We start from the raw sequence: 17693 nt of genomic DNA, 5'->3' as shown, positions 1-17693 counted from the left end.
GTCCGTGTGTGGGCGTAGCTTTTGCGGCGATTTCGTGGGGAGCTTTCCATTCATGCGCCGGACATGCGCACTCCATTTTTCGGAGCCCTTTGGAACACTGGCAGAGCGCGTTATTTGAAATCATATTCAAGCGAATTTCTTGAACGAGACTTACGATTTCTATATTTCTGTAAAAATTAATAAAGGTAACGTACAAAGTAAGTCCATAATCACAACACCTTCTTTAAACCCTGCGCCCTGACTCTTGCCGCAACCTTTAGAACTCGTATCAATTAATGGCACATTATAAAAACAAAATCAAATCTAGGTTCAAAGATTCTACGTATAAAGATTTTAATGACCAACAATTAACAATGAATTTACCACCTACAGTTTACTGTTTCCGGCAAGCAGATCACGAACCAATCCAACGGCGTACTTGGCCGTTCCAGGAGCCGTAGTCACACCGTATCCGCCATGTCCATAGTTATGGACAATCTTTAGCCGCTTGCCCTCCACATTTGTAATCAGTTCGGGTTCCACCCGCACCACAGAGCGGTGTGGACGCAGACCAACACACTCTCGAACTATCTCCGCCTTCCGAAGGCTAGGCAAAAGGTCGTAGCACCTTTCCCGGATGGCCATGCTGTCGTACTTGCACCATTCCGTATTGTAGCTATCGAACTGGCGACATCCTCCCAAAGTAACTGTTTCGAATCCAGGCAGGATGTAGGTATCGTAGTCGCCGTAGAAAGCAGTCTTCACCCACGGAGCCCGCACCTTGAGCACCTGTCCTCGGATAGGAACTAGATGCTGGTCTGCGCACAACTCTTTAGCTCCCATTCCGGTGCAATTGAGCAGCACGTTGAAGTTCTGTGGCACCTCGAAAAAGTTCTTCACATGCTGACGAACAACCTCGCCTCCGTTCTCCAGGAATCTAAATTTCAGGAATACGAGTTTTAATATCGTATAATAAATATTTGGTTCTAAGATAAAAATACTCTTAAAATTCGAAAAGAATCCAAACCTACTCACTTATTTGTAGCATAGGGCAGGAAGAGGCGACTTTCCGTAAGGCATGTGGTGAAGAATGATCCATACTTCCAGCCGCCGTGGCACAGCTTCAGTTCCTCCTCCGTGGCCCTTCGGTAAACGGGCAGTAGCTTCTCAATAAAGTGGTTCTAAAGCAGCAAACAGAAAGTTAATCGAATCCAGCTGAGAGGTGAGATAAGAATCGTTGATAGACGATTGCCCGGTAACATACCCGAACGATGGAGGGTGAGGTGCGGGAGTAGATATAGCCAGACAATTGGCACACGCCAGCCAAAGGCGCCTCCTTAGAGCGACGCAGCTCATCCCAGTAGTTGAAGGCATCTGTCATCCACTGTCTATTAAGGAAAGAAATCTTGATTACTAAAGAGAACTCAAGTTACACCTAATACTAATTCTCACTGCGTAATTTCCTGGGTGGGGCCCATGAAGCTGGTGCCCGGTCTAAAGATGCCAGCAGCCACATAGCTAACCGTATCCTCGTTAAAGCGATCCGCAATCACAGAAACCCGAGCCGTGGGAAACTCTTTTTGAAGTTCCAAGGCGGTCGTAAGACCTATAATGCCGCTGCCTAAAACTCCGAAATGCATTCTGGCTTGATTAACCAATTCCAATGGAAGGCGATTTGGTACTGAGAGCGGTGAGCTGCAGCGCTTGTTTTTAAAGGTAATCGCGTAGATATTAGCTGCACCTTATCAGCACCCTGTCAAATTCGCTCCCCATCGTGCCTCCACAGATTATAAACTACTACTTCTTATCGAAGGTGCAATAAACGCTCTTTTCCATTGTTTTTATTATGGTTGGGTACAGTGTTACACGGTTAAAATAAACCCACAGCACAGCTGATGTCCTAGATTTATATGATTTTCAATTGTTAGATAATAATTTGTTTATTAACCATGCAATTATAAACAAATAATAATTCAGTACCAAAAAGCTGTTATATATACAAATATGTTAAGCAGTTCAATTTGATTTAAAACAAATACTTAAATTTATTTTTAAACATAGCCGTTACATATAACCATCTATTTAGTATTTTTTAACACTTTTAGTTTTTTTAAAATTGAAAAAAAAAACATTTAACGATTGTCCACTGTATATAAAAAATGTCGTGTTGAATCAGCTGTTTATACACCAGCTCCAAGTTCTGTTTTATTTTTAAGTTTACTAAAAAGTTCTTAAAAAGTCATCAGACCTACTTGTCAATCGACAAGAGTTTTGTTAAAATCAAATTTTTTGTCGACGAGCGTTCGAACAAGAAGCACAAGAAAAATAAAAATACCTAACGCCGGAGCTCAGCTGATTGCGGTATTTTTTAGTTTCGTACTGAGTTGGTACGAGTGCAATGCGAGGACGTTTTTCAACACTGCCCAGAGGGTCACACTGTCCACTCAGATATTTATTTTTCTAATAACATTTGCCTAGAAGGCTCTAAAAACGACGATTTTCTCACGATTTCGGCCACGCAGGAGACTGGTGTGATAGCTGCCGACCGGAACAGCCAGTACTTGGACTTGGAGCAAAAAGAGACAGGAACATCAGGACGGATAACCCTAGGACAAGTAGCAGTAGCATGTCATCGATGTCGCCCAGCGAGGTGAGTTTTCTTGTGGTCTTGACATTTCGATATTTCCTATTGTAGGGGGTACCACCAAGCAGCTAGGCAAATGTTTACGATCACATAAGACTCCCCTTCCTCATTTCGAGTGCCCATTCCAGGCATAAGGTTCAACGTCATCTTATCGTTCTAGTGATTCGGAGCTGAAATAAGTGACGCAGCACCATCCGATGATGATAAGCATGGTCCAGCTTCCTTCTTGAGCTTCGCTTTCGTTATTATATAATTGATTGGTTTCTGCAGTTCGAGGTCGTCTGACCCCGGTCGCTAATTATACGGGCCCGGCAATAATCGACCCGTTGTTTGCACCACCCACACGCTAAGACCCACCAATGACATCCGCCTCCCACTGGCCACATGTTTGCACGGCATCCATTGCACTTTCCCTTTGGCTGAATGCTTGTTTATACCACGTAAACAATGTACTTGCATTGTGGCTAAAAAGCTTCGATCCTGGCCAGTACATCGCTTTCTGGTGTGCCCTTGACCTGAGATGGGGAGTGCCCAGGCACATTTCCAATTGTACCTGATATTTGTGATTTAACAAAACTGTTACTTGAAGCAATATCTAGGCATTTCAAGTTGACTACGAGGGTATACTCTTATATTTACATTTATAAAACCATTGTCTTATATCCCTTCGCTATGATCAACATTACACAATCTTTGTACATTAAATAATATAACCACATTGAATCATTGTTTCCAAGCAATATATCATATACTCAGACCGTCAAAAATAAAAGCTATAAATTGCATTGTAACTGTTACGAATAATAGATACAGCATGCACTTTCAATTTATTTATTTGCTTCTTACCAAAGAAATGTTTTTTGTTTTGAATTTTCGACCAATGTCTATGTAGGTTCTTGGTAAATCTTGTAGGTTTTTGTAGCACCTTCATCAGTGCTGCCAAGCTATATCTCTTATATATATACTCGGATCGGTCGCTCGTCCGCCGAAAATAGAAGCTCATCGCCAGTGACAGTGCTCGCATTCAGTGCTCGATGCCACGCGAATTCGCACGCGCCGCTCTACCAGATTCTCCGTGACGTGAAATTCATAAGCCAAAAAACGAATTTAGATCCAATTTGTGCAGGTTGAGCATTAGCAAATAATTGATAACCTGTGTCCGACAGTTTTTCCCAGAGAACCACTTTTTGTCCACTCCTGAGAAATTTTTGGCACGCGCTCAACATATTAATTGGCAGGCGCTCCCAACCGATAGTTACGCATTAGAACTCTATAAATAAACGGCAAGCTATAAACGCCATCCCACAGAACCAGTTTAAAATGTTTTGGAATCAACAACTGTTCTATAACTTGAAATCTCAATCATATTTAATATGTGCACTACATTGCCAAGATCATTTATTATAATTTTAATAATTTGTGTGTCTTCAACTATCAAAGATTGTTTTTTATGAACGTTCAAGCTATAGAGGCCAGACTGTAGTTGAACATCAAGAAGTACCAAGCCTCCAAATTGATCGGACATCATGAAATATGCATGGGCATATTTCGCGATCCGATCACAAAGAATATCAGGCATAACAAAGCGTCGCCATAAGGAAGTAATTTGCCTTATTAGCACTCCCGCGAGGCAATAAGCGATTAATGGGGGAGTTTAAAAGGCAGTATCGAAAGCCATCCAGATGGCAGACAGGCAATTGATCTCTCTGAAAGTATCCCCCTTTGATGATTTTTCTAAAATGGGCGGATGATTGAAGTCGCTGACCTGTGAAACGTGATCCCTGATAGGCAGATTTAATCGCATAGAAATTTATCTCCGCAATTTCATTGGGGTTAAGAGGTATATGCCACTTTTTACATAAGTTTTTCAATTGTCGTTCAATAAAGAACGTCTTAATCACAGTGGGGAGACACCTTTGTTTATTTTAAACGCCTGAAAATTGTGATACATTTCATTTAATTTAATTACTGCGATTGCCGTTGTCTCTTCCTCTCAGCAACATGTATTGTAATTGCACACGCCTTTCACGTGTCTGCGACAACAACACGTCCTCGTTTTGATGGCTTACGTTTCCCCAGATTTCTATATAGCTTATATATATATGCTCCCATATCAACGACAATCGTCAGAAGGAGATGCTCTAGAAGCGGTCTAAAACTTGTTGCTCATCCGTCGCGAACGTGACACATGTCGATTGCCGCTCTCTTCAGCCAGATGATAAAGCCGAAACTGGCGCATCAGGTTTTCGTATTTTTATAATGCCCCACGGCACGATCTCTGACGTCACAGCACTTACAGCGATGACGTACTAGGTGATTTATCGACCGTCGGTGAAGGGCAGGTAGCACATTTGGCAAGTTTAAGGTTGCAGCGACTGTATAATCAGGCCCATCCCCTCGGTTCTTCCGCTTTCACCTTTTACCGTAATGCGCTTAGCATTTCTCCGGTTCAGGAAATCGCTTTATATGGCTTTTTGGGGACGGGCCTTTTGGGCCTTCGCCTCCCAGTTGCATAATTTGGCCAGAATGGTGGCCTGGGTTTGTTTATTGTTTGGCATGGCGTGTGATTCACGGCCCAAGGTTATTGGTTTATCCAATGCGAATTCCAAAACATTTTTTGAAAGCTGTGATTCATGTGCAATTCATAAAATTTCCCCCATCTCTCAGAACCACCCACATCGCTCTCTCTCTCATATGTTTATGTCTATGCTAATCGTCCTTCACCCTCTGGCTTACCTCCAAAATTTTTAGGTTTTATCAGCTGCCAAAACGTTTATCAGCCACAAAGATTTCTGCTACGGCACGCTTTATTCATCAGCCATTGTGTTTACCCGAAAAATATTCTCCGAAAATAAGGAATAAATAAAAAACAGACACAGAGCTCCCCCCTCTTTCACCGCCCCCCAAAGTCTGGCAGTTGCTGGTTTATTTGTTTACACTCTGCTTGGCTTTTATTGCCGAAGAATTTTTCGAAACCATTGTTTAGCTGTTGTTTTGTTTTCCCCCCTGGCCAGCGAGCTTATAAAATTTCCCTGTCAGTGTTCTTTTCCTAGACTTTGGCATTCAATTGCATTTTTATTTATTTATTTCTGGGTGATTCAAGCAGCTTTTGTTTTGCTCTCTCTAGATTTGATTGAGTCCAAAATAAACGCCAGTAACCCCCGCAGATTGAGGCGCGTGTTTATTGGTCTGGCCTACTTCAGTATTCAGTATTTCGCATTTGGTGGCCTTTTGGGTTCCAAGAATATTTACTATCTGGCCGCGGAACTTACTGATTTTATGGACCCACTTTAATTGGCTTTACTAAGTGGTTGTCGATCGGCCGCTTCATTTGGAACCAGTTTTGCTGTAAACCAGTGTCTGTTCGACTTATATAATCGATCATCTTCTAGGGCGCTGCTTGATTGCCTTTAATCACGAGCAGACACTCGTCTTCATTTCATTTTGAAACGCCGAAGAACATCTCATTGTTCCATCAATTGAAATGCATGCCCCATTGACGTATGCCGCCCGTCTTGAACACTTGTTTCCCTTTTGTTTGGCTGGTTGCACTGAGGAAAATGTCGCCAAGAATATTGATAAATCATCTCAATTAACGTTTTGAGAAATAAGTATCAAAGATGAATATATTTTAGAAATCCAATATAAATTCTTTTTCTCTCAATGTATTTATACATATATTTGCTTATCGGCATTATCACTGTAATCTAATCGTGCGCTTATCAGGTAATAGCTGCGTGCCAGGGCAGTGGTCCGATAAGCCTTTTTGCCAATGTTTTTCGGGGGCTGAAGGAGCCTACGGAAGTCACCATCTCGTGATCTGGGAGACCCAATCCCAGACCGACTTCTCAGCTCAAACGTAAACTTAAACCAGCTGAGCAGGCAACTCGTTCAGGCTAACAAACTAGTTTGGGCCGTTTCGCTGCACTTGCGAATTCTCATTTTTGATAGTGCAAAACGTATATATACGTATATATAGATCGGGTGAGAGCGGGGCGGTGGGCGGTGTTATTGTTGGTGAGGTACCGAAAGCAGCGTCGACTACAACTTGGTGTGGCTATAGTACGCACACCGAAACACGCCGCAACGTTGAGCTTCGTCACTCGACTCGCCCTGCAGTCTCTCCCACAAATTTCTCGGCGCTTTCCTGCAGTCGCCCCACGAACGTTGCCGCTGTTGGTCGACAAGATTCGCTTCGCAAATAAAATGTTTGCCAAGCCCCTGGTCTACTCTCGCCCCCTGGGAAAAGCGTTAGCATATTGAAGTCTAGAACTAACTAACACATCAACTTAAATACTTAAAAATCTAGCAAGTCGAGAAAAATTTGTAATATATTTCGACAAGTGATCAATCTGTGACAAAACTTAAAACTTAAACTATTGAACAAGTGTGCAAAACTAATACTACAAAATGTTGAAGCTGTTCAAAAAACCAAAAGACAAAATACCCAAATCGGAAATCATAACCGAGCCCAAAGAGCCCAAAACACCGCCGGTCTCGAAATGTGGCAAGCCGCTGCAGTTGGACAATTCGCGTTGGGAGGCAAGTATATCCGTGAGATAAATCCTGAACTTTGGCCAGATATCGCGTACGAACGATTGGTCGAAAAAATATATATACAGTGCGTCATTGCGTCATGAGTGTGTAGTGTTTTGAGCTCAAAAAATCTGTATGGTTCCACTCTGTTTTCAAGGGGATTTTTAGATCTATTTTCTTGTTTCTTGTGATTGCACATTTCTGCCCTTATCAATTAAAGGAAGGGTGGAGTTATAGTCGTACTTGTTTATCGACTAGAAAATATCCCTGCAAACGGCAATTACTCGATAAGGGAGAGCTAAAGACGGAAAAACAATCGACCGTTCTATAAATTTCAGTGACATTTGTTTTTATCTTATCGTGCGTTTCGTTCTATACATATAAGTGTATTATGTACAGGCTATATACCCTATATTGGCGTTTGTAAGCCAAGGGAGAAATGGCGCAGAGATAAGGCGGGCGGAAAAATAAGTCTTGAGAACTGCTGAGTAGAATGGCCCAGCTGTGGGTGTGCTTTGCGATAAGATATACTAAGAACTGTCCAAGTCATTAACTAATTCAATTCTCGTATTTTTTAATTCCCCCAACAGCGTCGCTTGCACAAAGAGCTGATGTCCCTGATCAAGGAGCCACCGCCGGGCGTTACCGTTGACACTGAAAGCGTACAGCAAAATTTATCAGAGTAAGTCCAGACTATAGAGCAGAGTGGGCCAAGTTCAGCGAAAACTGAAACTGGTTTAATTCAAGCACATACAACAAAAATACTACAAAAAAAAAAAAAATAAGCTTAATTCAGCAACTTGCGTTGAAAACAAAGCCCGCAATTGTTGGATGCTGACACTCATAATTCTCTTTGGTTTACAGATGGAAAATAAACATAAAAGGTTTCGAGGGCACACTTTACGAGGGCGAGGACTTCCAGCTGCTGTTTAAATTCAACAATAAATATCCCTTCGATTCGCCAGAGGTAATATTTTACTTAAACAAAGAAAATCTGAAGGTGATGTTCACTTTCTTTCTATTTGTTTCCAGGTGACCTTCATCGGTACCAATATACCCGTGCATCCACATGTCTACAGTAATGGACACATCTGCCTATCCATTCTGACCGAGGACTGGTCGCCGGCGTTGTCCGTGCAATCCGTGTGCCTTAGTATAGCCTCCATGTTGAGCAGTTGCCGCGAGAAGAAGCGTCCGTCGGATAATACACTCTACGTAAAGACCTGTAATAAGAATCCCAAAAAGACTAAATGGTGGTACCACGGTACGTATGCGTGATTTTAAACTTAAAGCCCAAATAGACTCATAACTTAACTTATTGTTTATTGCAGATGATTCTGTTTAGTTGGAAGCGCAATTTATGACTACTGCCTGCTGATGTTTGCTTTACGCATCCACCCACAAAAACACCAATAGCAATACAGAAGTAGAACACGGCGAGAAAGCCCCAAAAATCCAAGAATTATGGGACGGCCACCAAACACTGCTCGCGAGTGAAGCAGAACAAAATCTGCTGACCAGAAAACCCAAGTGCACTCGGTTGCGAACGTGATGTGCAACTAAGCAAATCAAGTCAACGAGAAACCTATCAGTAGTGTTTGGTAAACAATCATAGCGCATGCAACCAATTCTAATTATAGCTATGTATATTCAACAAAAGGCGTGTGCGAAAAACTATTAATAAATGTTAACATTTTAATTAGATTGTTAAGACCCAAATTAATGTCTAAATTAAATGTTATGCTACCATCTAACTACTAGGCTTATGCAAACCAATCGAACGTTTGATAGTTCTGGCACTTATCGCCAGCCGCTGCTTCCACATTCCATGAGCATCGTTCGAGGCATCCGGGCCAAGTAGTGATTTAACCCATATATTATGCCTCCATCCCAGCTTATATTTACTGTGTATATTTTATCATCTTAGATGCAACGCGAAACTCATGAGTTCATAGTTAAGTTTACAACATTTAAAATGTATTACCAGCCATATCCCCGAATCGCACTCATTGTCACCAGTCCTGCACTCTGTAGATTTCCTACATTGCCCATGCTTAGGTCTTTAAGTTAACCAGTTTATGACTTGGCTAGGATAGTCCATCTGTGGCCAAAATCTCGCAAGTGGCTTGATCACAGAACATATTTACCTCTTACTGTGCAAGTAGATCATAGGATGTGACGAGCTACTCGTCCGACTACCATAAAATTTAACTGTAATCTGTGTATTGTATAAAGAGCCCAATTAAATCCAATGTATGTTTATCCAGCATATGTCTATAAATGCCTATAATTATTTACTGTTAAAAAGTATTTAAAATAAAAAAAAAGTCTGTAATCAAGGAAAGTTTTCTTTTTTCTGTAGGCAAATTTTCGATTCTTCTCTTAAGTCAGCTTTTCGATTCCTGCTGTTTATTTATACGCCGAACAACTTTACTTGTAGATAAAGTGCATCATAAAAAATCTTGAATAACATACAATATAGCATTTATTTCATTAATATATATTAAGTTTACGAGTTAACTGAATGGGTATAGGACACATTTGTTCAACAAATTAAGCGTTCAGTGCTCAGGTTGTGCGACCATCATAAGCTCCCCTCTTTTGGAGACTATGTTCCGGCAGTCACGCCCGCTGTGGCCGTATAGTAGAGGCCCTGCAGAGCCTCTTGAAGCGCCCGTTCGCAGGCCAGTGTCGAGGTAAATCCGCCGGCGTTCTCCTGTGGAGTTTCCCCGCGAATGTGGGCAATATAGCCCATGGTTACAATCTCACTAGTGGGCGGCATTTCAGGTCCTTCGGTGAGAGCAACTAGTGGTTCGTAGACGAAAAGCGGACCTTCCTCGGATTTGGGAACGGGCAGCAGACTGGGATCAGCTGTCAAACCGAACTTGATGCCGGTTGAGAACTCGTTGGCGGGCTTGGGTGGAGGAAGTTGCTTTTCTTCCTCGCGCTGCTTTTCCGCCTTCTCTGCAAACTCGGTGACAATCTGAGCGGCATCCTTGCCACTGTACATCAGCTCCTCAATCAGTGCCTGCTTGTCGCGTGCCTTCTTTTTTTTGTGCTCGCTCTCCAGCTCTTCAAGCTCTTTTCTTCGTGCCTCCTCCTGGACTTTTTCTAGCTCTAACATCTCTTCCAAGGCATATTCATCGCGTCCCACACGAGTTTTATTACGCTGAATGACCTCTCGATTGTCTCGCTTATATGCCTCGATTCTTTTGTTTGTTTCGATAATCTCAATATTGTTGCATAGGTTGTATACGATGTTCTCGATCTCCTCCAGATAGTCATTATACTCTGCCAAGGAGGCAAAGTCTTCCTCACGTTTGTTGTAGTCACGCAAAATTCGTCTGCGAATGTCAACCTCCTTCTCCACCATGGGATCCTCAAAAAGCTGGACGCGGAAGTTGTTACGACGCAGGGGCACCATGCACTCGGGGCAGGCACCAGATCCCTTAAGGAACAACAAATCCACGCAAGATTCGCATAGAGTGTGGCCGCAAACGTTGACCATCAACTTTAGCGATGGATTTCGGTATTTGGTGGTCTTGCACCGCGGGCACGCCTGGTCGTCCATGGCGACGAGGATTTATCTGTTTTGTACACTGTCCACGAACGGTTAAATCCACCAATAATGTATTAACGTAAATAACAACTTTTTGCCGGCTAATACTTTCGATAAATTTATGGACGATTAACCTAATGTGACCATAGACCAATAGTACCATATGTTATAGTTATCGATTTAGAACTTCGATATTATATATAGCATAGATTCCAACCATAAAAATAGAGTTGCCATATAGTTAGTCCGTATGAATTGGCGGTTGAATTTAAAATGAATATTTTGAACCTTACATTAAATTATACAGAATTCCAAAAATAAGTAATTATAGCCCTTTTGTAAAACTTATAGGTCACTTCATATATAAGCAATAATAATAGACACAAACTTTTCTTTTAACATTTTTATTTCAAACAGCATACGCGGTAGTTGTTCACATTAAGAGTAAAGTTTAAATATGATTTCTTTAAATATACACGCATTTTTATGTCATACGTATTTTGATATATGTGTTCTGAGTGTATATGCATTAAATAATTCAATAATTTACATTAACCAAACCCTGCCCAGCATGCGTACCACCATCTGTTTGGTCGAACAACCAGTGGGCAGTGATCTGTTTTACATTTGTTTTAGCTGCATATTAACATTTACAATTAAATACATTCAATAAACAGTAGTAGTGACATCATATACACCTCCTTTATATGCAGTGTATATATGTGTATGCGTAGATAAAAGCATTGCCAAGCAGTTGATCAAAGTGGCCCAAAGGATGTTGGGTCTGTTAGTTGCATGCGTAATACTTGAGAGGAGTGAGTGAGTGGGTGAGTTTTGGGTGTTTTTGTTTTTGTTTTTGGGTGGGTGCGATATAAAAGCACTGTTGAAATACGAGGCGTACTCCTAATATATTTAGACTAACTTATGCGCTATGAAGAGGACCTACTCGATTTATACAGATTGATTTGGGTGAATATATATTTTGTTTTAGGGAGGAAAGAATATATGTAGAGACAGAACCTAAAAAAGAATCGAAGGCGTCTTGTCTTTGTATAGGTTCTCAACAAATTTGTCGATTCAATTAGAAATCGAATCACTGTAAATATCACAATTTAGTTAACACATATACAATTATAATTGTAATAACTAAAATAAATGTACGTAAGCTGTCGTCATTAGCAATAGAATCTACCAGTAATTACAGCAGCTGCTTAACAGGCTGCAGCCTAATGTCGCGTATGGATGGGTACGGATGGGTGGAGCAGATCCAGCCACCTAGCCCTGCAAGGCGGTGACCTCCTCCTCCAGCTCGGCGTCCACCTCGTCGATTTTTGATCCGCTGCATCCTCGGCACTTGCAGCAGATGATGCACGGTGCCGCTAGGAGCAGGAGAGGGGAAGCCACCAGTAGCAGTATACCAAAGCCGGCAAAGATCCCAATAACCTGGGCGCGATGCCAGACCACCGAGGCTCTGGAGTGACCCAGCTTATTCTTGCACGGTCCCTTGTCGTAGTGGCGCAGGAGAAAGTCATCCTGTTGCGGAGCACAATTAAATAACCATTATACAAAAGATTCCAAAAACTTACATCCAAACTGGCCAGGCAGTACCAGCAGAAGACGTGCTTGCAACGCTTGCACATCATCTGGGCGCAGCCCTCGTCCTTCTCGATGGGCACCGCGCACATGGGGCACAACTTGATCAGCTCGTTGTCGAACGGTATGCCAATGTCATCCTGGCCATCAGCAACCAGTCGGCGTCCAAACTCATCGCAACTTACGTTTGGATGGTACTGGAGGAGGAGTAAACAATGTAAATTAGTAATCGAAATACATTTATTAGAACACATGTCAGTAATTACTAAAATATGCGACAATAAAATTAAAAAAAAACATCAAAATCCCCCTTGACTAACATTAGTTTAGGGATTTCTCTTTCGTAATCATTTTTTTGTTGGTTACGCATTTATTTAAAAATGTCAGTGGCAATGTTTTGTTTTTGCAGTTTTTAATTTTATCCCCAAATGCTAAAATTATATTATAATAACTAAAACATGATAAATACATAACAGTAATTGGCAATCTGCTTATCTTCTGATGTTTTTGAAATATTTAAAATCATTTTTGAATCAAAACAAAAGCTTTTATTTGTTTCATGTTTATCGCAAAACCACACAAAAAGCAACACAATGCCGGAACACTCACCGCCTTTTTGCAGAGGCCGCAGAATTCGTCCTTGCAGGAGGGACAATGTACTGACACCGAGAGCACGGCGGCTCCGTTTCCGGTCGCGGCACCTGCGCTTCCGCTTCCGGCCGCCTCCTGCTGTGGACTGTAGCTCTGCGAGGTCGACGGCGACTCGTCCATTTGGCAAATGGCGCCCGGTTGACCGGGCTGTGCTGCTCCGCCCACCATACAGATGGTCTCGCAACCAGCTCGTGGACACCATGTGCGCGTCTTGTCCAATTCGATTTCTGGCAAAGAAATTATAAATTAAAGAATTTCTTTTTGGAAAAAATAAATATAAAAACTTACCTCGATTCAGCCGATAGCGATGGTGCTTCTTCAGCAGATTCGTTGTCGTTAGGTTCGCAATCTCGGGCAGGGAAATGGCGCCCTGAGCCGGGCATTTGGCGTCCGGGCATGAGATCTCGTAGGCGCCCTCGGAAATCTCAAACTCTACATAGGTTTGCATGCACTGCAAGGGAAATAGAATAAGGCGATGAATTAGCTAAACAATTTGCACGTCTTAAGCCTAATCCAAATTAAGCCGAAAATATATATGTATATAACTATATAGCTCACTCTCCCACACCCTTTTTGGTGGTGAGGGAAAAGTTTGTCAGGGCATTTAGCAAGTTTGGCTGGCATAGTTTTGGCCAGGCAAACCGCATGGCCCACCGCAAAGCTGTGGCTGTTGGAATTATTTCATTTTCACTCGCACACACAAAAGTTGCCGCCTGTGCGGAAGCTTTTATAAATAAAGATTTAAAAGTTTTCCCTTTCCTTCCTGGCACATTAAAGTAATGGAATTGCAAACGGAACCGAAAGGAAACTCTCAAATGCTTCGACACCAACCATATTTTCCCTTTTTTCAATTCCCTGCCTCTTCCCTTGGCATGACAGGGTAGTAGGGCACAGCAAATGAAAGCCAGGCAAACGGCATTTGGTGAAAAGTTTCTATGTCCAGAGCACAAAAAGTGTCTCCTGCGGCCAACTCTCCTCCTTTCTGTTTAGCCGTAAATAATTAAAAGTGAATTTCTCCTTTCTCTCGACGGCCTTTCGACGAATTTGGGCTACTGCTGGCAACTTTCTGTTTGCTAACTGCAATAATGAAACTAGATATTTCGCTCAAATGAAAGTTTTCATTTAAGCAAACTGCACAAGGCACTCTGCAAAATTTGTGTGCATATTAGATACCTTGAAATTATTACATTTCTTGGACCATTTCGGGGAGCTTTTGAGTTGTCCAAAATAGGGAAAATTTCAAATTTAACTGATATAAAGAAGATTCAATATGAAACTTTCTTAACCACCAAATGGTAAATAAAATTCAAATTTAAAGAATAAATAAGGTAAATCTTTTTTGGTTTTTATGATTTATCTTCTATAAAAACAAATATCTTAGAAAATAACCAAAATTGTTCCACTGAGAAAACACTTTTTATGTTGATATCAAAGTGGAAATAATTAAAGTCGCTATAGTTTTAAATACTATTTGTTATAAATAATTGTAATATTTTTTCAGTGCGCACACTTATACTCTTTCCTACCCCTCCCAGCTCCGCTTAATCCCGGCGTTGAAGGCTTCACCTGGCCATCAGTCAGTCAGGCCACAGCAGCCACAGCCTCCGGATTTGCGATGCGCGGCAAAGGCTTTATAGCCGGGACTCTGGAAATGCAGCTAGCTGGAGGGGTTATATGGCTGGGGGGAGCTGGTAAAACAGGGAGCGAGATGATGATGATACCTTTTGGCCAGATGGCCGTGTGCCAGCAGCTGGTGCCACAATTTAGTGGCCAGCAGCCTGGATTGTGGTGCAGCTGAATGCTACTGGCATTTCCTGGCTGACACAGCCGCTGCAGCAGCTCCTTCCTTTGTGGGGCCAAATGTATACTTTTCGATTTATCGGTGGGCTACAAATACGGGCGGGGATTATGGTTTTTGGCACACAAATTTATTGATAATACATCGGAGAGGCGGCAAAAGGGTTTAATTAAATTCTCGAAAATCAATATCACAAGAATTCCATTTGAAATGGCTTTTACAGAGGGATATAGATAGATAGAGAGAGAGAGAAAGAGATTTTGTCGAGCGAATAAATGTTGGATATAACCACATAAAACATTTATGAGGCCAACAGCACATGCACAATTGAAAAGACAAATTTCCCATATTAAGGCACTCCCATGGCAACCTTTGTGGGCCCCAACAATTGTGTAGGCCATTTAAAAAGCCAACTGCCGCAACAAGATTACAAAAACACACACACACACACACACACAGATTCTGAGGCTTGTTGTGTATAAATTAGTATTAATAATGTCAGTTGGCGAATGTTCAGGGACATAAAATATGTGCCAGCCAGAGAAGACAGAGAAGAGACAGAGAGAAAAAGAGAGAGAGGAAGATGCAGAAAGTTTACATTTAATATGCGAATTTATTTTATTTTATCAGCTGCAGCTCTCGGAAAGAGACAGATGACTTGCTCGTTATAAACATTTCCATAGTTATTGCTGAATAATTCTGATGTATGACTGCTGTGTATATATTTTTGCCATGAACTGCTCTTTCTTTCTTTCCCTTTGCGATTTCTTAGCAAAATGGAATGTTTAAAGCGAAATGCCCGATTTTTTGTTTATTTTTTGTCCTAGGATTTTCTCTTTTGAATGCAGAAGTTTCGTCAATTTAAATTATTTACGCTAGGAAGGAACTCAATCAAATAAAAGCAAAGTCTGAAAGGAAATTACAAGAAAACAAGACGGCAGAAATGTATTTTTTAACACATTTACAATGTTGTTGGGTTAAAAACGACTTTCTTTAGTTCGGAATAAATATTTGTAAAGTAATTAAACATAAAAAACACTGCATAAATAGAGTTAGTAATAAAAATTGTTTAGTACTCCTCTTTAATAAGAGTAATAAAATCGTTTAATACTTCAATTACTTATAGTCTTTAATCTGGCTAACAAAATTCAGATTTTTTGCATTAAATCGTTGTCAAGATTACTGAAGCATACTTATCTGCGCCTAACCTGGCAATTGTAAGCCATGAAAAGGGGAAGAGAGAGAACTCCAGCCCATTAGGCGACATCGTGCATAAATAGCTTAATGAATGTCCCAGACCCAAAAACCCACATCCTTAAACACACACACAGAGACATCTAAAGATACACACAGACATTTTCCGGTGTAATCCTGGCCAACAGATATTGCCAATTACACGCACGCTCGCCCGGAATGAAAGCGAGGAACTGACGCCAGAAAACTCGCGCATCTGCCCGCTTTAATCTAACTCATTAGCGGCGACACTTTAATTAATACGCCAGCAGCTCGTCCACGTCGTGCTCCCAACGTCCTGAGATGACAGGATCGCTGACCGGCAAATGAATTGCTACGACAACGTGCACAAGACGCGTCATAAATGCAAATTTATGGCAAATGATTACATTAATGTTCTTGCTGTCCCTGGCCCACAGCCACCATAAACTTTTAATGCCGCATTCTGATTTAATTAGCCTGATTTACACGGCCAGCAGCAGCAACAGCGCCCAGGGACGTGTTGATTGCCAATTGGTAATTGATGCACAGAGAATATAGATGGCAAGAAAAATGAGTCATTAATTTGATTCTTAGGGAAAAAGGAAACTAAACTAATAACATTTTTGTAGCCATGATGATGAGAAATACAAGGACACTGCTCTTAATCAAGACACAATAGGTAAGAAGTGAAAACAATATTACCTTTCCTTTCAGTGTACCTAACCCAGGAGCGTCTTGAATCAACAGCAGATGTGTGGTGTCTCATCTATATATAGCTCCTTGCCAAGTTGCCAACTTGGCATTAAGTCAATCCCATCACAAAGGAGCAGGACAACATTGTCAGCGTCCAGGATATTAGACGCGACCAGTAACCCAATCCGCTTAGCAGTATAGTTGATGTTGTGACTTGTTTGCCACATAATATTGTCAGTGTTTGTGTGACAGGAAACGGAGGAAGAGGATAGAATCGCATACATACAGACAGATATAGTATATGCGGTGGTTTGTTTTTAGAATTCAGCAGGCGGCGGTCCGGGATAAACATTGGAAATTTAATGATGGTGCCATCAATTGAAATGCAAGCGCAACAAGCGACACACCCAGCTAAAGATATGAAGATAGTCGTAGAAATAGAAACAGGACACCAGTGACAGCACTCACAGAAGGTGAGGTAATAACGAATTTTAGATGCTCTTTAAGATAGCTCTAGGAAATAATCAAAAGTTTAAGATATTCTGTCTTGTTTGAGTTTTTGTTTTGATCAAACATCTACCTTTTATGATTCTATATTATTGTTATGTAGAAGATGCTTCTAATAATCTATTTCTTCCTTATTAAGGATTCTCGCCTAGTTACTCCCCTATAAACCCAACACTGTTAAATCACATACTTGATACCCTATAATCCGGCGAAGCGCAAAGAATAACAGCCATTGTTAAACCTCCCCAGCGATTCCCATAAATAATGGTAGCCTTCCTCGTTGGTCCTGGCCTGACATTGAACTGTCCCTGTTGCTGGGACACGTCGTGGCCAAATCGAATGAAACCCATTTGTGTTGGAAATCGTCATAAAAGCCGGGGCAACCAGCAGCTCACAGAATTGAGATCCACACCATATCCTGCTGCCCACCACCTGCTCCTTCTTTCCTTTTTTGGCACCCTCCCTGTGTTGGCTGTTTGTGTGTAAAATTGAATTTAAATTGCATGTCCAAAGTTCCA

At 41.5% G+C, this 17693-nt stretch overlaps 4 protein-coding genes across 7 annotated transcripts in view; 1 reads left to right on the top strand and 3 right to left on the bottom strand.

Annotated features, from left to right (window-relative positions):
- Window positions 1–302: 302 nt before the first annotated feature.
- Window positions 303–1899, bottom strand: LOC108112742 (D-aspartate oxidase). Its single transcript, XM_017222980.2, has 4 exons — window positions 1432–1899; window positions 1244–1367; window positions 1015–1160; window positions 303–916 (listed from the first exon to the last, which is right to left on the bottom strand). The coding sequence occupies exons 1-4, from the start codon at window positions 1617–1619 to the stop codon at window positions 367–369; spliced, it is 1008 nt and encodes a 335-aa protein (XP_017078469.1). The 5' UTR covers window positions 1620–1899; the 3' UTR covers window positions 303–366.
- Window positions 1900–2289: 390 nt separating this feature from the next.
- Window positions 2290–9498, top strand: LOC108112746 (ubiquitin-conjugating enzyme E2 W). 3 transcript variants are annotated; one of them, XM_017222984.2, is made up of 6 exons: window positions 3674–3749; window positions 6933–7165; window positions 7750–7841; window positions 8024–8126; window positions 8192–8423; window positions 8491–9498. In XM_017222984.2, the coding sequence occupies exons 2-6, from the start codon at window positions 7034–7036 to the stop codon at window positions 8502–8504; spliced, it is 573 nt and encodes a 190-aa protein (XP_017078473.1). In that variant the 5' UTR covers window positions 3674–3749; window positions 6933–7033; the 3' UTR covers window positions 8505–9498. The 3 variants fall into 3 exon arrangements, with proteins under 3 accessions (XP_017078474.1, XP_017078473.1, XP_017078472.1); XM_017222985.2 differs by lacking the exons at window positions 3674–3749; window positions 6933–7165 and adding an exon at window positions 2290–2629; XM_017222983.2 differs by lacking the exon at window positions 3674–3749 and having other exon boundaries at window positions 6760–7165.
- Window positions 9499–9626: 128 nt separating this feature from the next.
- Window positions 9627–10851, bottom strand: LOC108112743 (CDK-activating kinase assembly factor MAT1). Its single transcript, XM_017222981.2, has one exon. The coding sequence runs from the start codon at window positions 10728–10730 to the stop codon at window positions 9768–9770; it is 963 nt and encodes a 320-aa protein (XP_017078470.1). The 5' UTR covers window positions 10731–10851; the 3' UTR covers window positions 9627–9767.
- A 255-nt stretch (window positions 10852–11106) lies between these two features.
- Window positions 11107–17693, bottom strand: part of LOC108112585 — a 78837-nt gene continuing 72250 nt past the window's right edge. For both annotated transcript variants that reach the window (XM_017222626.1, XM_017222624.2), the window contains 4 exons: window positions 13251–13413; window positions 12921–13189; window positions 12305–12508; window positions 11107–12251 (listed from right to left, as the gene is read on the bottom strand). In XM_017222626.1, coding sequence (XP_017078115.1) covers window positions 11994–12251; window positions 12305–12508; window positions 12921–13189; window positions 13251–13413 — 894 coding nt within the window. In that variant the 3' untranslated portion in view covers window positions 11107–11993. The remainder of the gene's footprint in view (window positions 12252–12304; window positions 12509–12920; window positions 13190–13250; window positions 13414–17693) is intronic.

The sequence above is a fragment of the Drosophila eugracilis genome, unplaced genomic scaffold (genome assembly GCF_018153835.1).
Source record: "Drosophila eugracilis isolate 14026-0451.02 unplaced genomic scaffold, ASM1815383v1 contig_90, whole genome shotgun sequence".
In the NCBI taxonomy this organism is placed as follows: Eukaryota; Metazoa; Arthropoda; class Insecta; order Diptera; family Drosophilidae; genus Drosophila; species Drosophila eugracilis.
The sequence above is the reverse complement of the archived record's forward strand: the minus strand, read 5'-3'. Positions and strand labels throughout refer to the sequence as shown.